Below are 23,809 nucleotides of genomic sequence, written 5' to 3'. Positions count from 1 at the left end.
CCACAGAAACAGAGTTGTTAAGGTACTCTCTTATTGGTCTCACAGCACCACAGAAACAGAGACGTTAAGGCAGCCTCTTATGGATCTCAGCACCACAGAAACAATGACGTTAAGGCACCCTTTTATGGGTCTCACAGCACCACAGAAACAGAGTCGTTAAGGTACCGTCTTATGGGTCTCACAGCACTACAGAAACAGAGACGTTAAGGCAGCCTCTTATGGGGTCTCACAGTACCACAGAAACAGAGACGTTAAGGCAGCCTCTTATGGGTCTCACAGTACCACAGAAACAGAGATGTTAAGGCATCGTCTTGTGGGTCTCACAGCACCACAGAAACAGAGTCGTTAAGGTGCCCTCGTATGGGTCTCACAGCACCACAGAAACAGAGACGTGAAGGCAGTCTCTTATGGGGTCTCACAGTACCACAGAAACAATGACGTTAAGGCACCCTCTTATGGGTCTCACAGTACCACAGAAACAGAGACGTTTATGCTCCCTCTTATGGGTCTCACAACACAACAGAAAGAGAGTCGTTAAGGTACCCTCTTATGGGTCTCACAGCACCACAGAAACAGAGACGTTAAGGCAGCCTCTTATGGGGTCTCACAGCACCACAGAAACAGAGACGTTAAGGCAGCCTCTTATGGGTCTCACAGTACCACAGAAACAGAGATGTTAAGGCATCGTCTTATGGGTCTCACAGTATCACAGAAACAATGACGTTAAGACACCCTTTTATGGGTCTCACAGCACCACAGAAACAGAGTCGTTAAGGTGCCCTCTTATGGGTCTCACAGCACCACAGAAACAGAGACGTTAAGGCAGCCTCTTATGGGTCTCACAGTACCACAGAAACAGAGATGTTAAGGCATCGTCTTATGGGTCTCACAGTACCACAGAAACAGAGACGTTAAGGCAGCCTCTTATGGGTCTCACAGCACCACAGAAACAGAGACGTTGAGGCAGCCTCTTATGGGTCTCACAGCACCACAGAAACAGAGACGTTAAGGCAGTCTCTTATGGGTCTCACAGTACCACAGAAACAGAGACGTGAAGGTAGCCTCTTATGGGTATCACAGCACCACAGAAACAGTGACGTTAAGGCAGCCTCTTATGGGTCTCAGTATGACAGAAACAGTGACGTTAAGGCACCCTTTTATGGGTCTCACAGCACCACAGAAACAGAGTCGTTAAGGTGCCCTCTTATGGGTCTCACAGCACCACAGAAACAGAGACGTTAAGGCAGCCTCTTATGGGTCTCACAGTACCACAGAAACAGAGACGTTAAGGCACCCTCTTATGGGTCTCACAGTACCACAGAAACAGAGAAGTTAAGGCATCGTCTTGTGGGTCTCACAGTACCACAGAAACAGAGACGTTAATGCTCCCTCTTATGGGTCTCAGTACCACAAAAACGGTGACGTTAAGGCACCCTTTTATGGGTCTAACAGTACCACAGAAACAGAGTCATTAAGCTACCCTCTTATGGGTCTCACAGTACCACAGAATCATAGACGTTAAGGCAGCCTCTTATGGGTCTCACAGTACCACAGAAACAGAGACGTTAAGGCAGCCTCTTATGGGTCTCACAGCACCACAGAAACAGTGACGTTAAGGCAGCCTCTTATGGGTCTCAGTACCACAGAAACAGTGACGTTAAGGCACCCTTTAATGGGTCTCACAGTACCACAGAAACAGAGACGTTAAGGTACCCTCTTATGGGTCTCACAGCACCACAGAAACAGAGACGTTAAGGCAGCCTCTTATGGGTCTCAGCACCACAGAAACAGTGACGTTGAGGCACCCTTTTATGGGTCTCACAGTACCACAGAAACAGAGTTGTTAAGGTACTCTCTTATTGGTCTCACAGCACCACAGAAACAGAGACGTTAAGGCAGCCTCTTATGGATCTCAGCACCACAGAAACAATGACGTTAAGGCACCCTTTTATGGGTCTCACAGCACCACAGAAACAGAGTCGTTAAGGTACCGTCTTATGGGTCTCACAGCACTACAGAAACAGAGACGTTAAGGCAGCCTCTTATGGGGTCTCACAGTACCACAGAAACAGAGACGTTAAGGCAGCCTCTTATGGGTCTCACAGTACCACAGAAACAGAGATGTTAAGGCATCGTCTTGTGGGTCTCACAGCACCACAGAAACAGAGACGTTTATGCTCCCTCTTATGGGTCTCACAACACAAGAGAAACAGAGTCGTTGAGGTACCCTCTTATGGGTCTCACAGCACCACAGAAACAGAGACGTTAAGGCAGCCTCTTTTGGGGTCTCACAGTACCACAGAAACAGAGACGTTAAGGCACCCTCTTATGGGTCTCACAGTACCACAGAAACAGAGATGTTAAGGCATCGTCTTATGGGTCTCACAGTATCACAGAAACAGTGACGTTAAGGCACCCTTTTATGGGTCTCACAGCACCACAGAAACAGAGTCGTTGAGGTGCCCTCGTATGGGTCTCACAGCACCACAGAAACAGAGACGTTAAGGCAGTCTCTTATGGGGTCTCACAGTACCACAGAAACAGAGACGTTAAGGCACCCTCTTATGGGTCTCACAGTACCACAGAAACAGAGATGTTAAGGCATCGTCTTATGGGTCTCACAGCACCACAGAAACAGAGACGTTTATGCTCCCTCTTATGGGTCTCACAACACAACAGAAAGAGAGTCGTTAAGGTACCCTCTTATGGGTCTCACAGCACCACAGAAACAGAGACGTTAAGGCAGCCTCTTATGGGGTCTCACAGCACCACAGAAACAGAGACGTTAAGGCAGCCTCTTATGGGTCTCACAGTACCACAGAAACAGAGACGTTAAGGCATCGTCTTATGGGTCTCACAGTATCACAGAAACAATGACGTTAAGACACCCTTTTATGGGTCTCACAGCACCACAGAAACAGAGTCGTTAAGGTGCCCTCTTATGGGTCTCACAGCACCACAGAAACAGAGACGTTAAGGCAGCCTCTTATGGGGTCTCACAGTACCACAGAAACAGAGACGTTAAGGCACCCTCTTATGGGTCTCACAGTACCACAGAAACAGAGATGTTAAGGCATCGTCTTATGGGTCTCACAGGATCACAGAAACAGAGACGTTAAGGCAGCCTCTTATGGGGTCTCACAGTACCACAGAAACAGAGACGTTAAGGGAGCCTCTTATGGGTCTCACAGTACCACAGAAACAGAGATGTTAAGGCACCCTCTAATGGGGTCTCACAGTACCTTTCTGTACAGTAAAGCTGTTGTGCTTCATTGAGCATGTGTGGATTTCCAGCAATTTCATGATCATTAAATCTGTTTTCATTTTTAATAGTGTTGTTTCATGTTATTATATATTTTTTTCGGAGCCAAAGTATGTGAACCAGGCGTGTCTATGAGGAGAAAACCCGAGTATCAGATACTTGTTGACAGCTATGACGGCCCTGAGGTCACGTCTGCTGTCACCCGTTATCTGGTCATGCGATCTAGGAAGGTCCCCAGTATGCGTGTAATAACGCTAATAAGCCGATCAGCCGATATTAGAAGAACCTATGTCTCTTGAATAAAAGTTAATAAAAGTGTTTGTGGACTTCCAATGACTATAGACCACACTCTCAGCAGATACTGAACCCCAAGCAGCTACTGATAATGCTAGAGCCCTAATTTCATGGGAAGAAAACTTCTTAGAAACCGATTCCTGATCTAACCCTTGATACGCAAGAACAATAGTTTTCCTAAGCCATGAAGCAATAGTGTTCCTGGAAATCCCAACCTTAGTTTTACATGTCTAAAGTTCGCTGTACGATGTAGATACCATCTCATCGCATCTGCAGGACCCAGTCTAAAGGCATGGGAAGGAAGGGCTGGTATATCATAAGATCTGTGACCTAAAGGACCTGCGGCAGCAGACTGGTTCTTAGCTGTAAACTCGGTTACAGTTCTGCATGACATTGACTTATATCTTGCTGTGAATGCAATAGACTTAACATCAATTGCATGTAACTCTGATACCCTTGATGCTGTAGCAAATGCTAACAGAAAGGTCGTTTTGAAACTGAGAAACTTTAAATATATGAGTTGCATAGGTTCAAAGGGATATCTCTGTAAAGCTTGTAAAACTACACACAAGTCCCATTTTGAAGAAAAAACAGTCGGGGAGTATAGTCTTTGATTTGGAATGATCTAATAGGTCTGCTTAAGGAGCAATCCGATTCTACTGACAATCCTTATAAATCCAGCACAGAAGCAACAGCCGGTCTATAACCTTCGATGGTATTGTTTCAACTTCCTAACAATTCTTATAAGCATAGGAGAAAATCAGTTATGGCAGGCATGGGGACACAAGAATTCAGGAGGTGTCGCTTTGATCTCTACTGGATAAAGACATTCCACATGGCGTCATAAAGGGTTGCTGTTGAAGGTCTAATGGACTCAGAGATGGCCACAGTTGTCTGTTCATTAAATCCCTGTATGTATGTAGATTTTTGCACGGAATGTTACACGCTCTGATATAACATTTCACCACGTCCGCTGAATAACTCCTGTGTGATCTGAAGAAGCTGATAAGATCTCGTTCCTCATTGTTTGTTTATGTAGTACACTACCGTATTGTCTGTAACTAACATGATGCCAGGACCAATGGGAAAAAGCCAAATCCCGAACGGTTACACTTGAAGCTGGAACCTCCGGCCGTTCTCTGCAAAAGGAAGATGTTTCTGCAAGTGAGGACGTGCAGATAAGCATCCTTCAGGTCCATGCTGATAAACTTTGAATTCTGTTCAATCAATGTTCTCAGGTTCCTCAGTGGATTCCATCTTGAATTAGGGTGGTTTCCTTAAATAGTTCTTGTTTACAACTTTTAAGTCCTAATCATCCTCATCATCCGTGTCCTTCTTGGGAATGAGAAAAACTGGGGAATAGAATCATCAACCAGGTCGACACCGTCCCTGTCATGTGAAGCCTCTGGTTTCTCCCCTTGTGGGGAACGGCTTTCTGATCTGGTCGGAAGGTGATATCCGGACCTCCCGGACAGCGCACCATAGACGAAACCTTTGAGGTTGTTCAAACAAGCTATGGGTAACGTAACGTCAAGGGAGGTAACTCTGTAGGTTAGGATTACACCACTAGGGATAGCTATGACTTAAGTGTTCATTTTCATTTCATTTGGGTATGTGTATTCGAAAACGACAGATTAAGGCAACCGTAATCCAGAATGAATGTTTACCCTATAATTATTCTAAATGCCATATTTGCTGCAAGAGTCGTATGACACCCTGACCGTTGAGATTAACATCAAATAATCCAGGGAAAAAATACCAGCGTCTAGAGCATGTACGGCGATATGTTTGCAATATACAAGAGTATAGGTGAGCACAGTTCACATACTCCTGCTTCCCATTTGAGACCTTAAATGACTACTATTGATATATATTGTGACAAGGGTCAGCAGCTCACAAAACTTTCGTTGTTTTCGTTGACTGTACTAAGCTTTATATACATGTTAAATAATAGTTTCCATGGTTGTCTTTCCATGGAAACAGCAAAAAAAACAAAACCAAAAAAACCCCAACTTCTGAAAAACTTCAAAATAGCAAATCTTTGTGTAATGATTAACATGTGTGTGAAGTTTGGTGAGCTCTGGATGAGACAATCCAGTGATCAACAACATGTCAGCGTGTCTAACCACCAATTAGTCGCCTCTTACGATAAACACGGTTACCTAAGGACTATTCTAACCAGATTCTTCAAAATGGTCTTGACGGAATAGTTCAAGCTGTATGAGAACTTCACAAATAATAGTTTTCATGGTTGTCTTTCCATGGAAACAGCAAAAAAAAAAATTCTGAAAAACTTCAAAATAGCAAAAGGCACATCTTTGTGTAATGATCAACATAGGTGTGAAGTTTGGTGAGCTCTGGATGAGACAATCCAGTGATCAACAACATGCGATCAGCAATAGGCACATCTTTGTGTAATGATTAACATGTGTGTAAAGTTTGGTGAACCTAGCATGTAAATATATCCCGGACAAAGTTTCGGTACGGATGGAAGGAATAATTACTTCGTAGCGGGCTTATGATCATAAAATAATAATAAACATATCCCCAGCATTACCTTCAATTTCAGTTCTGCTCCGGAAACAGACTGATGGGGTGCATTTTAATACAGCCCGCAAAACGCGTTGCGGAAGATAGTATTATACTGTACCCAAAACATTAACCCATTCACTACAAAAAACAAACTGTCACAGTTGGTAAATACATTTTATTGCAAAATGAAATTCATTGCATAATTTTCTACAAAATAAAGTACATACCATTTAATGCAATAAAAATGCTGCATAGGTATATGAAAATAAGAGTCTTAGACAGCCCTTGGCTCAATGTTTTGCTTCAGAAAAAGAGTGGCACATTCTGGCCTAAGTCAACATGTATTTGCAGATAAAACCCAAATACCAATCAATATGTGGCTTAGGTTTAGTTTTGGTGTGGATTATCGTTGTGGTTTATTTTCAATTAATTTCACATACATTGTAAACAGATCTTCACATTCCATTCTGCTGTGAAACATTATAATTGTTTTATTGACAAGATTGTAAGTATTTGTGAAATTGTAATAGTCTGGACTTAGCAGTAGCCCATGTATGATTGTGACATGTCAGCTCAGACGTTAAACTGAATCAACAACAGTCAAAGTTCACAATCTGAAAAAGAAATTCTTTGACATGGAGAAAATCTGTGAAATTTGGAAGCAGCAAAGAAAACTTTTCATTCAAACCTGGACTCATAACAACGCATTGTTACATGGATTTCTTTGAACTTGATAACATAGATCAACATAGAAATTAATATTGAGTTCATGGAAGCTGATCATAGGTTTCGATAATGAGTGAGTGAGTGAGTGAGTTAGTTTTATGCTGCACTCAGCAAGATTCCAACTATCTGGCAGCGGCCTGTAAATAATCAAGCCTGGACCTGACAAAACAGTGATCAACAGCATGAGCATCAATCTGCATAACTGAGATACAATGACATGTGTCAACCAAGTCAGCAAGTCTGACCACCCAATCCTATTAGTTGTCTAATACGACAAACAGTCAAGATCTTGATAATACATGATTTATAAATGGTATCCTAAGCAAAGTGCTAGTGAGAGAAGGTCAACAGCCTTCATCACAATATATTGTTTCAAGTTCAGAAAATAAACCTGTCAAATTTTATTGAGCATAAAGCTTTCCTTTACTGATGAAAGTTACAAATTGAGAAGTTCATGCCATTTACCACACTTAATGCATGTACAACATTCATCATAATAAGAACCCCAGATCTTTCGTAAGTTAACAAAATAGTGGTGTTTATCAAAATATACTCAGATTTAACTTATTGTCAGCGACTGAGTGGTAGAAAACAAATGTAGCATTAGCAAAACATTGTCAACAACAGATACTGGCCAGTTACATACCCCTTTCAACTCTGTTTTCTGTAAAGATAAAGGAATATACATAGGAAAATATGGACTATCATATGTTTGGGGGCTTTGTGAGAATTGCTTAAATAATTACCTGAAGAGTATTTTAGAAGTTGTTCAGGGGAACTTATTGGAGATGGTTGCTTAATACAGTAAATATAGTTAAAGTGTTGATTCTGTGTTGTTTTAAACTGGTTTTCAGTCATATTATAATCTGTAAAAGCTTACTGCCCAGGTAGAGACCAATGCCAATACAGGCTGCAGACCAGGGCATAAATTTTCATAGCTCTCATAGCTCATCGTAAGTGCCATTTATTAACATTATCCTAGTCATACAAGAGCTTTGAAAATCTAGGCCCTGACCACTAAACTGAAACACTCAAACAGTGGTAAGACCCTGGATTGTAATCAGCAGATACTAGAGAGGTAAAGGGAAGCAACTCTGCACAGTGACTTGCACCTCTAATGCCTCAAGGTGTCAGGACGTGGAAATCAGGAACAGGTCACCCTAAGAGAATCTCTTAAGAAATAAGTTAAAATACCATCTTACTTTTAGGGGGGAACCCAAATTCTCCCCATGTCACAGCATTGATAAGTAATGATTGAACTCTTAAAAGCCTAGTGTCTGTTTCCCAGAACAACAGAACAAACACAGCCAATGTGTTTTCTGCAAACCTGGAGACATGTACATTTACTCCTGAAATTGCCTTACGAAAGTTGTCCAAGGTAATATATCAGTTTGTGACCTAAGTACAATCATCGTCTCCTAGAAGATGGACCTGGCGAGATGATACGATTGGCCCAAAACTTCTAATGTGCTGCAACTCTTCCTGCAAAGCTGCATCCCTTTGGTATCCAAGGATATGTGACTATGAGTCTGATCTCAGGGTTCGTTTCTGGTCTGTCAACACCAACCGTACCTGAGGTGTTCAGGATAGCAATAAACATCCACAACTGACATCATCCTGGACCTTTCCCCCATACATAACCTCACACGATATGATACAGCTAATATAATCATCCATATGGTGATCAGCTTAACTCCCTGATGACATCGTCACTCGCCATTATAGAAATACATGCTCCTCTCCTCCTACAACATCTGTTTCTAGCTTCAACAATATCTCACGTCATAAGCTAACAGAAATTAGGGATTGCCTGGTAGTTATAGAAATATTTACAAAATATACATTCAAAAGCTCTTTGAGCCATATTACAGCCAAAGACAATGTACAACTGGTTAAAAATCGATACATTCAAATCATGTAAATTATCCATAAAAATGTAAGCATTTTGATTTTTTCTCAACAAAATAATATTCAGTGGCTACAAAAATGATCACATGAGTTTCTACTGTTATTGATGATTGTGCTCAGTATTCAGTAGGTAACCTGGAGGTGGGTAGGTGGAAGAGATCTGCTTGATATGGCCATTAAATCACTGAAAATGACCAAACATAGTGACTACTAAAAATGTTGCCCATCTCTCAAACATCACTAAAGATTTTGAAATTTGGAGTTATATACAATTATTGTTCCTTTCATAACAATAACCTTTTGAAACATTAATGATTATTTTTAAATGGAAAACATTCTTCACCTCTGAAAAAAAAAGAGATATTTTTTTCTACTGCAAGACACTTTTCTGGGTCAGAATTTCATTGTTTCACAATCTGAACAAATCTGCAGTACACTTCTGATAAAGCACTATCGTATTAAAAATACAGCTGGCAAATGAATAAGTTATTGCAAGTCTTACATCGCACAGCAATGCAGAAGATTTGTGAAACCGAGGTTTGAAGTTTAAACAAACACAATTCCATTGTTGTATAATATGTACCCCTCACAAAATCTTGCAATATCTGTTTTTGAATAAAGTAGAGCTTCTAAACCAGCAACTGATGGTTAACACAGTTTTGTACATCTTGTTTACATTTAACACATGATGCCCTTTTTCTCCAATACAAAAAAGGGCCAAAATTAAATAATTTATCTGTAATACCAAACTCCAAGTCTATTTATTGTATTGCTGTATGTGTACTGTACTTATCAAATATATATATATATATTTCATTAACTGAATAACTGTCATACAACAAGCAGGAAACATTCCACAACATTCAGTTTGTAAAACACTGGAAGAAATCCTGCCTAACATTAGATAAGTTATCAAAACTACCTTAACAGTATCCAATAAAAAGACTTGATAGAATTTATGTCTAAAGAGCCATTTACAAGCTATGACAGAAACACCATGAATTAACATGTAACTGTTACAGAATAGGATTATACGATTTCTAGTTTAAAAACTGACATTATTACTTTATAGAGTTGGAAAAAGTGTTACGTATCATGTTAAAAAAGTCAGGTGAGGTACAAAATATAGTTTGGTTATCGAGCCTGATTAAGCTACGGATTTTCAAGCTGATGATCATGACATAACCACTGATGATCTCAATACCTGGCAAATCATGCTAGGACATGATGTCCCAAACTGGCCTGACTGACAGAAACTGACATAAACAGTTGCATCTATAAGACTGGAAGACTAGGAGAATAACATGTAAAAGCTGGACGACAGCGACGGACAACAGCGACAGATAACAGTCACTGACAACAGAAATGGAAGCCTCTAAGAGATTGCTTACAATCTACTTGACTGAGGTAAGAGATCTAGCCACCGACACGAGAGCCACTTCACTCGAACGAATACATTTTAGGAGACAAAACTCTGTCCTTAACTTGCAGTCATGTTTATTTTAGATTGGTTGAGTGATTATGCTTTACACCACTTCAAGCAGTATTCCTGTCATTACACTGCAGGGACACCAGGAATGGGCTTCACACATTGTACCCATGATGGGAATCAAACCTGGGTCATTAGCATGGTAGTGAGTGCTTTAACCACTAGGCTACCCCACTATATTTAGACTGTTGAGACATGAAGGCAGGAAGCAAACCAACATGATGTCCTATCAAAATAAACAAGTTGAAGATCTGTTTCAGTAATAAGGAAATTCAGACTATTCTCAAGACTAAGATAAATTTCTTTAAATTCAAGTAATTTCAGGAATTTAAGATAAAACGTTTTCCAAAAGGGTGTTAGACAAAAACTTAACAGATTTCATCTTTCTACTCAAACAATAAAAAAACAAAATTTGAGATGGTTTGAATTTGGAGTTTCCAAAAGTGCACCTACCTCACAGCAATGAGCGAAATGGGTGATGTGTCAGTGTCCTAGATGAAACCACCACTATGGTTGCTTGTGGGTTTGTGGGGCATGATATTCTTACATCATAGCAGATAAATGCTAAAGATTCAGTATCACGTGATTTATCCAGCAGCCGATCTAAGTACAACCGGCATATCCTTTTCTAGACAGTTTTCTTCAAAATAGTACATTCACTTACTGCATGAGACGTAACTATGAGACATCTAAAACTCAACAAGAAGAGGCATTGTTCAAGAAACATATTACTAACTCACAAAATTGGCATCGTCTGGTTAAGTATAAATATTGCTACAGCCATTATCACTTCCTGGTAAAGTAATACTTAAAACAGTTTGATTTAATTCATATTTGCACAATCAATTTTTGATTAAAATGAGTACGCTAAAACTATTTAAAACTGGGACAACAGACTTCAAGAACAGCAATGTTTGGCATGTTATTTCACAGTTTGGGCTGTCGGGTGGGGGGAAAAACACATATGTATGTACATATATACAAACAGGGGGCCCTTCATACAAGAACCACAATTGTGACTTGATATGGTACAATACACTACATAAAAATAAATACAATTTGGGTTATCTATGACATCAGAATGACCTATGTACAAGAGTTGTATGTTACCATGGAAACGGACTTCATGATGCTTATGCTATGAAAACTGTACACATTGAATAATGCTCTAGGTTCATATGTACAAGGATGACATATTCAACTGACCTCTTTGTGGTAAGCATTAAAACATCGGTGCCAAAGGGGTAAAAAAATCTCAATAAATCAAATTAAGATTTCAACACTGAACTGATAATTTCTGTCTCATTTAAGATGTATTCCAAATTATTTTGTATCATTTAACAACAGATATACATTTCAAATCTATCTGATATGGGATCCACGCCATTTGCTTATTCTTTAAAAGGTATGCGCATAAATTATAATTTATCACAAACGATAGTTGAGCATGGAAAACAAACAATTCTAGTGATATTTGCAGTCATTCAAATAACGCTGAGATTTATAACTATATTGCCATTATGTGATCTGATAAACAAACAAAGAGGGATGCAGGTTTGTTCTGATGAAGGGAGTAAAGGCTGATGGAACAATGAAATAATTTTGTAAATAAATTATAAAATGCCATTTAAAGACTGTCCGTGGTGGGAGAGGTTAGGTCACTATTTTGCTGGAGCAAGTTTATTCTGTAAGTTTGATCAAGCTCTTTTGCTGGCAGACTATGGTCCAAGGGAGATAATGCTGCAAGACAAAGGCCTTCGTTAATTGTTTTAACTTGCATTTTAAATACAATACTAATTTCAGGATTGTGAATGAATACCTTTTGGAGTTGTAACAAAGATAAAGAAAGATAGCCATAAAATAAGTTGGCCAATTAAAGTCAAATATATGCAACTTCTAATCACAGAAAAACACCCATTAAACTTATACATTATCAAACTATTTTAGTAAATTATTATTCTACAGATAGATAGAAGAAGAAAACATAGGGCAGCAGATTAGAATACTCATTTTCAAATGAGTGTATGTCTTTAGGTTTTCATTTGTACTAAACAGAGTTATCTCCCTTTGGCCAAACAAGCCTGTAGAATTAGTTTCTCATATGATTCAACAAAACAAGTTGCTAGTCTAGTCACATAATCACAGATGAAAGGACCCATGATATCAGCAAATTAGGCCAAAACATCCATGAAAACATTGATTCAATGATTACATTTCCTGTAGATTCATTGATTCAGTCACTGAATTCTGCTGATCTACACTTATCTGAATAAATCATATCCCAACTCCATATAGTCCTGTTGTTGAGCAATCAGTTTACAAAATGCATGGAACGAGACATGCATGATCATGAAACTTGCACAAGGCTGGGTGTGGTTGCACTCCACTTTCCACATGCTGCCACATCTGTCGGGGACAAGCGGCGTAGACGTGGCGAGTCCATACTCGGTGCTCCGTTGCACGCTGGGTCGGTGGGCCAAGCAATCTCCTCATCAGTGAGAACAAGCATCTGTACACAGCACTATATATTCAGCATTCCCTGATTAAGTTTAGATCCTGTCTGCCCGATGTCATCATGACTGAGACAGCTTTGTGTGGAGGTCAATGCTCTCTAACATCTTCCCCAGTGTCTTTTTAACACGCAATGATGTGAGTCTGGCTGCTGGGTTGGGGCTCCAGCACTCGATCATCACCTTCGTCAGGATCTTCATGTACTGTGGAGGTAAGACAGAGGTAAGGTCACACACAATGCTAATTAATTACTTAAAAATGAGAGAAACTGCGACAGCTGAGTCTCAAATAAACAGAAAGTTTTAATTTAGCTGTTTTTCTGTTGTACAACGCTACACTCAGCAACATTCCAATGAGGCAGCAGTCTGTAAATCTGGACCAGATAATCCAATGAGCAAAAGTATCAGTATCAATTTAAGTATTTGTAGAAGTTTCAGTTAGTGCTGATGATTTAGAAGATGCTATACTTTCAGTACATGAGGTACACAGGATTCTAACAACAAACATATAAGTGATACTTATATCCCAAACTAGTCTCATGTTCTACAGACTGCATGAGTCGCATCCCTGAACACAAAAGCTGTCTAAAAGTAAGTTAAAACTCACTAAACTGTTGGTAGCTAACTGATACCGTCAACCATCTCAGCAGAGTGGTGATATTATGAAAAGATTACAGGAAGCAGTGGTGATTGGGTAGACAAGGGGTTTCATGTTTTTATGGAAAACAAGAGTCATCAGAAGATGACATATCCCCCGGCCCCCACATGTTTGAAAGGACAAATAATCTGAGAATTACTCATTGTTTTTTTAGACTAAGTTTGAATTGTTTCCATGGAATTCATGAAAATTATAAATGCCATATATCTGTAACCGGCAAAGTCACAATTGAAAGATCTGGCTCATATGCCATGATCAGTTACGAAATGGTTTTCGAGTTGTGCTCTGGGAACGAAGCCCATCCCTCCATTTTGAGACTAAGTCTGAAACGTTTCCATGGAAACCAAGAACATAATACATCACAAAAACCTTTGAAACCAAAAGGCACCACTTTAGGGTCTGCCTAAGATATCTAGAAAGTTTTCTAGATGCATATTTAGAAGTTTTTTTGTTCTGCTCTGGAAATGAAACACATCTCTCACTTTTCAGACTAGGTCCATTCAATGGTAATTGAGTTCTGCTCTGGAAATGAAGCCCACCCCACCCCACCATTAGACTAACACCAAAATGTTCCATGGAAAAACCCAAAAATTTACATGCCAAAACTCTGTAAATAGCAAAAGGAACAACTAGAGGTTGAGATTATTATATCTATCAAGTTTGGTCTATAAATATTGAACGGTTTATGAGTTATGCTCTGGAAACAAAATGATTACGGATGGACGGACAGACAGATGAAGCGTCGACTATATCCCCTTGCATTACATGCCCGGGGGATAAAAAGAAATGCAAAAATTATTTATGAAACATCTATTTATGACAACTATTCCTGAGGAAACAGAAACAGGTAATCAACAGTTCTTTAATTGGAATTTGCGGTCATTATCTCTCCCCAAATTTCACTATTTTCAAAATTCTTACCTTGACACAAAGTACGATTCCATTGCATAAATAATATCTGTGAAAGTTTATCCAGATGACACTGATAAATGTTGAGTTCAAAAAATGACAATTCCAAAGCTGCTGAATCAAATGTATATGAACACTAGAAGCACCAGAATGACATTTTAAAATGCCATTGGTGATTTCTTTCAATTCCCTGAAACTACTCACAGGATCGGAGATCCATCTATTTGGTATGGCTGGTCGGATCTGTTCAACACATACTATCTTCCGAACATCTTCGAAGCTGGGATCACTATGAAGACAGTCGAAGTAGGGCAGGGCATGGTCCTCTGCTATTCCTGCATCAAGAAAGTGCTCAAATTAATCAAACTCTGATAATATTAGACACTGATTTCTCCCCAACTGCATGTCTAAACACCAACACATTATCATGGAAACTTCTTAAAAAGGTCATAGTGTACAGCCGAACCTACCAACATTTTTTTTAATTATTATTTAAAAAACAAAAAATTATTCCAGTAAATCAGGTTACAGGCAGGTGTGTATTCACAAACAATGGATACAAATGAGTAGCAAATAAGCAACAGTTCTCAGTCAAAACAATCAATAAAAGCATTCACAAGTGAATGAATGTCAACACCATAGGCCTTACAAAAAGGGTTCACTTGCAACTTGTTCGCTGGTCTAACAAGTCAATGTCAAAGTGTATGTATAATATTACAAGGCTATGGCACATATGTTCAAAGCGAATGACACAGACATCATGAAATGTAAGTGAGATTTAAAAAAATAAATATTACACGATAAAGAAGTATACAGCCCAACAGACACAAAGAGTACCATCAGAATGATCCAACCAATGCATAATGGTTTTGAAAGACTAAATCAAGTGACTTCTTCATAAATGGCTGACAGAGGAGGTCATTTTTTGAAAAGCACACCCTTTGTTATTCTTGCGGGCACTGAATGTTTCAACAGAGTATATATCTGTTTGAAGATTTTTAACATGGTATCAACTGAAAGGTTTTCACTTTTAAAACCACTTAAGAATACATGTATTTTACATAACAAGAGCAAGTGGTTAATTAACTTAAATTTGGCAAAAAGAATAGCACAAGTGTCCATTTTTATTTCTTCATTGAGAAGCGAGTTCAAGAATAATTCCACACTCAATCAGAATTCTTTGATACGATTACATCCTAGAAAAACATGCAATAATGGTTTCACCATCAAGAGGGAAATCCACACTGAAATTTTCAACACATTTGTTACACACAGGTGGCAACTCGTTACAAACATTAATGTTATCATAGAAAAATCTAGCACACTTACCAGGTTTGAGAATATCTGTTTATTTATGACTAATCACATATTTGAATTATTGATACATATTTGGTCATTAATACGATTTGTTCAACTAGGAGGAATGAAGCTTAGCATCTAATGGTAATCTAAAAACGCTACTGCTACACATGCCTTTTACAAAATAAATTCCATTACTATGCCATTGTTTATTTAAAAAGGTTTTTATGTTTAAAATGATGACTCAGCCATAAGGGTTGGGACAAAATATAATTAATATTAAGAGAAATTTCTTTTTCTATTCTTACATAGTCGCCCAAGCCTCCCAAACACTTTGCTAATAAGACCCATGAAGGTCCCGGGTAGAATAGGTCTTCAGCAACCCAAACTTGCCACAAAAGGCAACTATGCTTGCTCATGTTATGATCACTGGATTGTCTGGTCCAGACTTGATTATTTACAGACCGCCGCCATATAGCTGGAATATTGCTTAGTGCGGTGTAAAACTAAACTCACTCACTCACTCAGCCTTGCTAATAAAGGGTTCTCACAGTGAATATTTATTAACCTTGGCACCCAGTGTGAATATTTCATATACAGAAAAGCAACAGGGTTCTTGAAATTAGGTGATTAATGATGAGCTTAAAAATCAGATGCACATTCTGACTCTTGACTGCAGGGACAATGAATAATACACCCTGGATTTTTTCACTTTTGGTTAGGCGAGTCCAAAATGCCAGAAGCGTGTCCTGCCAACATGGCCCCAACTTACCTCCAATTATACACCTTCTGGCCACCTCCCAAACCACCAGCCCAAAGGCATACATGTCAGCCTGTTTGTAGGCATCAAAGTGGTTTTTGTTGACTCTGTCTTCCAGCACCTCTGGCGCCATGTACCGTTTTGTACCAGATCGGGTGTTAGGAGCAATATCAACTTCGCTGCTTTCACTGTAAACACATCACAAAAAAGCACTGCATTATATCATTCAGATGATAAATCTGAGACTTCAAACACACCCATTTCGGATCAAAACATGGAACTGCACAGCTGGCACCAATCACGGGTACCAAACCAAAAAATTCATCTACAAGAAGTCTACAAACCATTCTTTATTCTCTTTTGTTACATGAACACAGATTAATGGAGTCTTTGTGTCCTATGGATTTTACTTTAATGCAGGTTGTCTAAAAAACTTGGAGAGAAGAATTTGTTTCTCTCTCAGCCACAGAAGAACTCCAATACAAGTAAACAATCCGCTGAACACTTATTTACCAAAAATGATATATTCATGTCAGATGCTTGCCTAAATAGCAGAAATCTGTTCCATATTATTAAGAAAATAACCTTTCCACTGAGATACAACTGGTTTGTTCGTGTCACTTAAGACAATCTAAACAGTTGCTCTTTCAGAAATATTGCATGTTTATACAAGTGTCAATCTCGGGGCCCTGATAATGTTGACAGCACCAACAAACCCCTCCAAGAGCATGTTCTTGTCCTAACTCCTATACCACCTACCTGATGTATCGGACAGCCAAGCCCAGATCGGCGATACAGCATGTACCATTTTTCTTAACCAGAATGTTCTTTGTCTTGATGTCTCGGTGGGCAATTGCTGGTTTCCCTAGAAGTGAGAGGCATATCTTGATTGTCATGAACTTGACATTACATACTATTAATAATTTTGACACAAAACGTACAGAAAATAATTAACCTCACTAACTCTTGTCATATGTTTCAATGACCCATTCAATGTTCTTGTACAATCCCTTCTAACAAAACAAGTCTCAACATTTTATCATAAAATGTCCATTTTCCATAAGCCTAAATATGTGTAGAAATGTAAATAATCAACTCCAAGTCCTATTTGTCTGTGATCCTCCCTTCTATCACCCTGACCCACTATCCTAAATAATAAATGACCAATCCTTTTAAAAGTACAAAAATTGAGAATAATTCATTTTGAAATCTTCAACAAACTAGAGGAGAAACCATCACATGACAATGATATCAAACTTTCAACAACTTGCAAACAAATAACAAGTTGTTGGTCATTACAGTTATCTTCCCTTACAAGACAATGGAGAGTTATTCCCCCTACTGACCTCTGGTGCCAAATATCTCAGTGTGAAGGTGAGAGATGCCACAGGCAGCACTGTGACACAACAGCAGCATCTCATGAGTGTCCAGTGTATGAAGCTGGAGGTAATCGTATAAAGACCCATTTTCATGGTAGTCTGTGATGAGAAATAACTGAGTCCAAGACCCTGTGCCCTTGATGTCAGCAGCAATGAAACCTGCAAACAAAAGAACTGATTAGCTGAGAGTACTACTTCCTGTACAACATTTTAATAACTGGTGACACCATTAACGTCTGTTGGAAACAATTATTTAGCATGATCAATTGTTCTGCATATTATCCACAGAAGTACTTGTGTTTTTAAACAGTTGCCAAAGAACAATTGTAGGACTGAAAATTGCAAAACGGTGACAGTTTGAAATATCCAAAATATGAACACCATTATTAGTATCATAAGAAGTGGAGTTCTAATGTCTCTCACAAAACCCACAGCAAATACTGAAAACTACATTCACCCCTGTTCCTCTCTAATCCTCCCTCCTATTCCTCTCTAATCCTCCCTCCTATTCCTCTCTAATCCTCTTCTTTGCAGCTCAAAAACTGAGAGACATGCAGGTTCCATAACAGGACTATACGCATTTCATCAACCTTAAAAATAACTATGATTTCCATGGCTAAATGTAAACCAAGTTCTTTAAGCATTTCTCAGGTGAAAATTTCACAACCTCACAAAATCATGATAAAAGATTGATCATGATAATATAATTTAAGTATTATTACGTAACTCTTTGACCCGTTGACAAATCCAGACATTTTCATCCTTCACCTGTCAGATGTGTTATCTTTTGACAGCTACAAGAAGGACAGATTGTGACTATGATATACATGCTACCATCAGATAGTATACCTACTGCCTCTTTCATGTGAGTGAATAAGTGAGTGAGTGAACGAGTGAGTGAGCGAGCAAGGTGAGTGATAAGACAGCAGGGACACAAGAAATTGACTTCACAAAGTGTACCCTTCTGCAGATTTGAACAGAAATCTTTAACATGAACCATGGATTGACTTGGGCTGTGATATCAGAATTTTTTCACATCAACTGCTATAAAATCGCACTCATATATATCTGCAGCGATTTAAAATCACATTCTGCTCACCTGTATGATTAGAAATGACAAAGTGTTTAAATCTGCTTTACTCAGAATGTCTTTGTCGTTGTTTTTTTCTGTTAGAGATATTCACGTTGCTTTCTACCTATTTTTAATCTTAGAAACATAGTTTCCAGTATGGAACTTCAAACATTGTTCCACAGTGCTGTACAAAACGAGCTGCACTGCAAAGAGTATGGTAAACTCTGAACCTCGCAGTACATTCTTGTTAATGCACAGTGCCGTGCTGTACCGAGTTCGCGTTCAGGATTTGCGTTCTGCAACATCATGCCTCCCAAAATTCATCAGCTAATGAAACCATCCATGGGTTTACCTCCCTTGAAATGAAGCAGCCGTGATAATGAACCAAGTCAGAGCTGGAGGGTGTGCATTCAAGTGTAACGTAGCCTTTTGATTGGTGACTGATTTATTTGCCAATATGCTTGGCCAACTCTTTGTTTATGGCTCATAAGCCCGATAGGTGTTAAATTCAAATTGTATGTGGTCAATGATTGCAGTTGTGCATTGCATATTGTCATTAGCAGAGAAGCAGACGTAAAGGTGTCAATAAAACCGACATTGAGTTTTCTCTGTGACAGAGTCTGCTTATCGCAATCAACATGCTTTTTTATGTAAAAAGTAGATTATTTACTTGTTTGTGTACAGCACCAAGATTAGATTACTGCACATGACCTCATACTCCGGACAGGCATACTGTTTCAAGCTCAGCGAAGGTATTTACTGTGCATGTCTTACGAGCACATTGCAGTACCACTTTTTCCCCAAACACAGGAGGAAAATTAATGAATCATTTGAACTTCGATTTTGCAGGCTTTTTTCATCACATTTCTTTTCAACTTTAGAGGTTGAATTCACATTTTTGATGATTTGTTTTGAATCTGCAAAGCTGTGTTTTACGTTGCAACCTTTAATGAAAGTGGGCCATAAAACCCTGCCCAGACAAGCATGTGATTGATAATATAAACAACAGTCCAAAATGTCTGAGGATGTCTACATCAAGTCTGAACATGTGATCCATTAACTACTTCCTCTGGTACAGGTTGCAGAGGATATTTTTTAAACTGGAATCCCTTCGGGAGACATACAATAATGAGAAAAATACATCTGTCATTTCAGACACTACCAATGCAGTATCTTCACAATGTCATAATCAATTATGTATACAACACACTACAACACATACAGACCTGCACCGTGGTATCACATTATAAAAGCACGAACAACATCAATAGTGGTTTACTTTCAGACTGGACATGTACGACAAGCAAATATTACCATTACATCCACTGAAGTCCCAAGAACACAACACCTCATTTCTTGAACCATCCTATACACAACCGTAATTGTTTCCTTCATTTACACAGAACTCTTAACTCAACGAGCTACAGCACAAATTTCAACACAACATACAGATTACAAACGTTGCTGCTTTTACAGAGCCTGTTAAGTAATACAATATAGAATAACTTTCTATGAATTCCCTTGTGAGCTCTGCTACACCACACTCTGATTCTGATGCTATTAACTCCTCTGAACATAGATCCCCCACTGCAATTCACCGAGTAACAAACGCTGCACACATTGGCCTCCGTGATAGTATGTGACACCAATTAGCTTAATGTCATAACAAATATTCTCCTCCTGCAACTTTTATCTTGGTGTGTATATTTTTTTTCAGGAAACTGTTTGCCCGCAAGTCCTGATATTCTCTCTAGAAATACTTTAATGGTGCATTAGCACATGAGAAGGAATACACTAATAGAAAAAGCGGAAGACACAGAACAGAAACCTAATTCCTGTCATGTAATTTGTTAACAGGAACCCTGACAAATAGCTATCATAGAAGCCTGCAATGGAGAAACCTGTTTGGTATTTATAGCCTAGCTCTCACCTCTAAGCCGTTAATTTCCATTTTTCTTCCCCTTCAAGTTCACAAATACGACCCATAATAGTTTTCAAAATACTATGTTATCAAACTGAAGTTTTTTTCCTGGATACAATTACAGAAACATGACACCTTAATCCAAGATAAATTGGACATCAGCAGAGGGGCCTTTCAAGCAATCCTTGTCAAAAATGACACAACCACCACGAAGACTCCCAATGGTCTGTGTAATTTGGTTTATAACTCATTCTATAGCTGTATGATGTGATTTTGGCCCACATGAGATTTCTAGAATTGGATTTAGGTAGTTAAAACATACAGTATTGAGTTATTGGTATCAAATTATCGTTTGAAAAAAATTTCCCCTGCAAACATTGTAATCTGAATGAAATGTAAGTATCACTTTTGTACTTGAAAATTGGAATTTCATTTCATTTTCTTCCATAACAATGACATGGCTAACATATTACCTCGGAGATAAGGATGTAGATAAGTCAAGAGAATTGTGGATGATGTCAACAGTATGCTTTATTCACAAAAGTAAAATCTTTAGAAAGATTCTTCTCAGCCTGTGAAAAATGACAAAGTTCTGTAATGGACTCGTGTGTTATACCATTAATGTATAATACCCTAGCTGTATATAATTTCAAATCTACCACAAATCCTGTGTCAACTATTCAGATTTCATCACTTGTGCAATGGTAAATTGTGTTGAAAAGTATCTGAGAAGAACAATGAAAATGTGCAAGGACACTACAAAAAATGGTAAGACTTTCTAAGAGAAAGCCCATTAGCACCTATAACTCCTACAAAACTGTATTCAAAATACAAAGTGGCCAAGCAGCTTTCACAGATGATCCCCCAAATTTCAAATCCCTGAAGCCAAATCTGTCTCTACCCAAACAACAAATGCTTAACAATGGCCTACACAAATGAGAGAATTGGCAGGGACTTCAAATCAAAATCAGGAAGAAAAGCATGTACATGTGTTATCTAAACATTTAACTCATGTTAGACAATAAGGTAATTCAACAATATCACAGTTTGAGCGAGTGAGTGAGTGAGTAAATGAGTGAGTGAGTAAATGAAAGAGTGGGTGGGTGGGTGAGTGAGTGAGTGAATTTAGTTTTATGTCGCAGCAATATTCCAGCTATATGGCGGCGGTCTGTTAATAATGGACCAGACAATCCAGTGATCAACAGCATGAACATCGATCTGCACAATTGGGAACCGATGACATGTGTCAACCAAGACCACCCGTTCCCGTTAGTCGCCTCTTATGAAAAGTTTAGTCGGCTTTTATAGCAAGCATGGGTTACTGAGGGCCTATTCTACCCCGGGACCTTCACGGGTCATCACAGTTTGAGGCAACAAGAATGGACCATATGTGACACCAATGTAGGGCATGGAACCCATGCCTGCAGAGTGATGAGTGAATGTACTGAACAGTGGACTGCATCATCGCCATACTGCCAAATCATAAGCATTAAAAGTTCCTATAGTATCCTTCACATGGGTCTAGTAACAGTAATCCAAGTGAAAAATGTAACCTGAATGAACATTAGTCGTAGCAGTAATTTTATCTCAGAGAAACACAGACTATGTGTATGGCTATAGGCCTACTGCAATCTCACTCTAGTCTCCCCATACTGGCAGTGTATAAGGATCTGTAACCACTCAGTGGACTTAGTAATATGTTTTCAGGAAATGGCAAGCACAAACATAGACGTATCAACAAAATCAATTTTCTGTAACTTAATTGACAACCCTATTTCAGCTAGCCTACAGTGCAATCAGGAAACGTAAGCGAGACAGACAGACACTAGGTACGGAAGTGAAGAAAATTAAAAGGAAGCAGCCACAGGTGTGTGATCAGAGTTTATAATCATCTTGTTAACCTTAGATCAGCTGACAATTCAACATTTTTACTTTGGAGAATTTTCGAATTCAGAACAAATATATTTGAGAGTGAGCATTCATATGAAACAGCTCCAAGTGGACTAAAAAATTATGTCACATTGCATCTGATGGATAGTGATCAGTTTTGCAATATTGAAATTCTCATTCTCATTAAAACTTTTTGTCAGGCTATTTGAATAATACTTCAGTTAAAAAGTTGCTATCTGTAGAATATAATGAGACATGACATTCAGCCTGGAAACCTTTTTAAGGGAATCTGTACATGAAAACTTAACCTGAAGAACATCATGTCAAGGAACCCTGTAGCTCACCTGACATAGTTTTCACAAGGTGAGTGAGTGAGTGAATGAGAGTGAGCGAGCAAGTGAATGAGCAAGCGAGTGAGTGAATGAGAGAGTGAGTGAATGAGAAAGTGAGTGAATGAGTGAGTGAGCGAGCGAGTAATGCTCTGAATACTTTAGATACACTTAAGAGCCTTAGCTGAGAGTGGGAGAAATGGGTGAATGGGTAATGTTGCTTTTAGCAACATTATAATTACATTTTGGATAGAGACACTTTACATGGTGAATGTGGAATGAAAGCACATAGCAACACAGATGGTAGTCACCAGTCTGATGTAACCAATAACAGCATAAGATTGCTCATCGCAAACCAAGAATCATATTTCACATAAATATGAGACACAAACAGATCAGCAGATCCTGGCACACCAATGGGACATAACTGGGGTGAGCTGAACCAATGTCCATTCTTTGAAGAATCTGAGATTCAAACATAAAAATCAAATGATCATTGAATACCAAAGGCAGGCATACTTGCACGCAAGCGGAGTTGCTGAAGACCACTAAATCACCCATTACATGACTAATCCTGTCACAAAACTAACACTTCTTTTTATAAACAAGAAGTCTTTCAATAATGCTTTTCTAACAACCCACACGATCACTTGATTACAAAGAAAAACAACAGCCATAGGTCATGGAAGTTAACATATTTGTAAGCTTCATAAACATGACCAAGATGAACATATCAGGCAGCCACATCACACGTTCCAGGTGAGCTATCTCAAGTATGATACTTTAACAACAGATTTAGTAGCAAATCATTCACCCTGTGGAAACCGAGACAAAGGCTCTTATGTCCAACATTTTCCAGATTGAGTGACGA

The 23,809-nt window shown here is 38.8% G+C and overlaps 1 protein-coding gene across 1 annotated transcript in view; it reads right to left on the bottom strand.

Moving 5' to 3' along the window:
- Positions 1-6,243: 6,243 nt before the first annotated feature.
- LOC137284864 (bone morphogenetic protein receptor type-1B-like) overlaps positions 6,244-23,809 on the bottom strand; it is a 68,866-nt gene continuing 51,300 nt past the window's right edge. The window contains exons 7-11 of the mRNA XM_067816884.1: positions 17,694-17,885; positions 17,107-17,212; positions 16,360-16,535; positions 14,493-14,623; positions 6,244-12,925 (exon numbers count right to left, since the gene is read on the bottom strand). Of these exons, the coding sequence (XP_067672985.1) occupies positions 12,785-12,925; positions 14,493-14,623; positions 16,360-16,535; positions 17,107-17,212; positions 17,694-17,885 (746 nt within the window). The 3' untranslated portion in view covers positions 6,244-12,784. The remainder of the gene's footprint in view (positions 12,926-14,492; positions 14,624-16,359; positions 16,536-17,106; positions 17,213-17,693; positions 17,886-23,809) is intronic.

This window comes from Haliotis asinina, chromosome 5, assembly GCF_037392515.1.
Source record: "Haliotis asinina isolate JCU_RB_2024 chromosome 5, JCU_Hal_asi_v2, whole genome shotgun sequence".
NCBI lineage: Eukaryota > Metazoa > Mollusca > Gastropoda > Lepetellida > Haliotidae > Haliotis > Haliotis asinina.
Note: the sequence above shows the minus strand (reverse complement) of the source record. Positions and strands in the feature narration are given on the sequence as shown.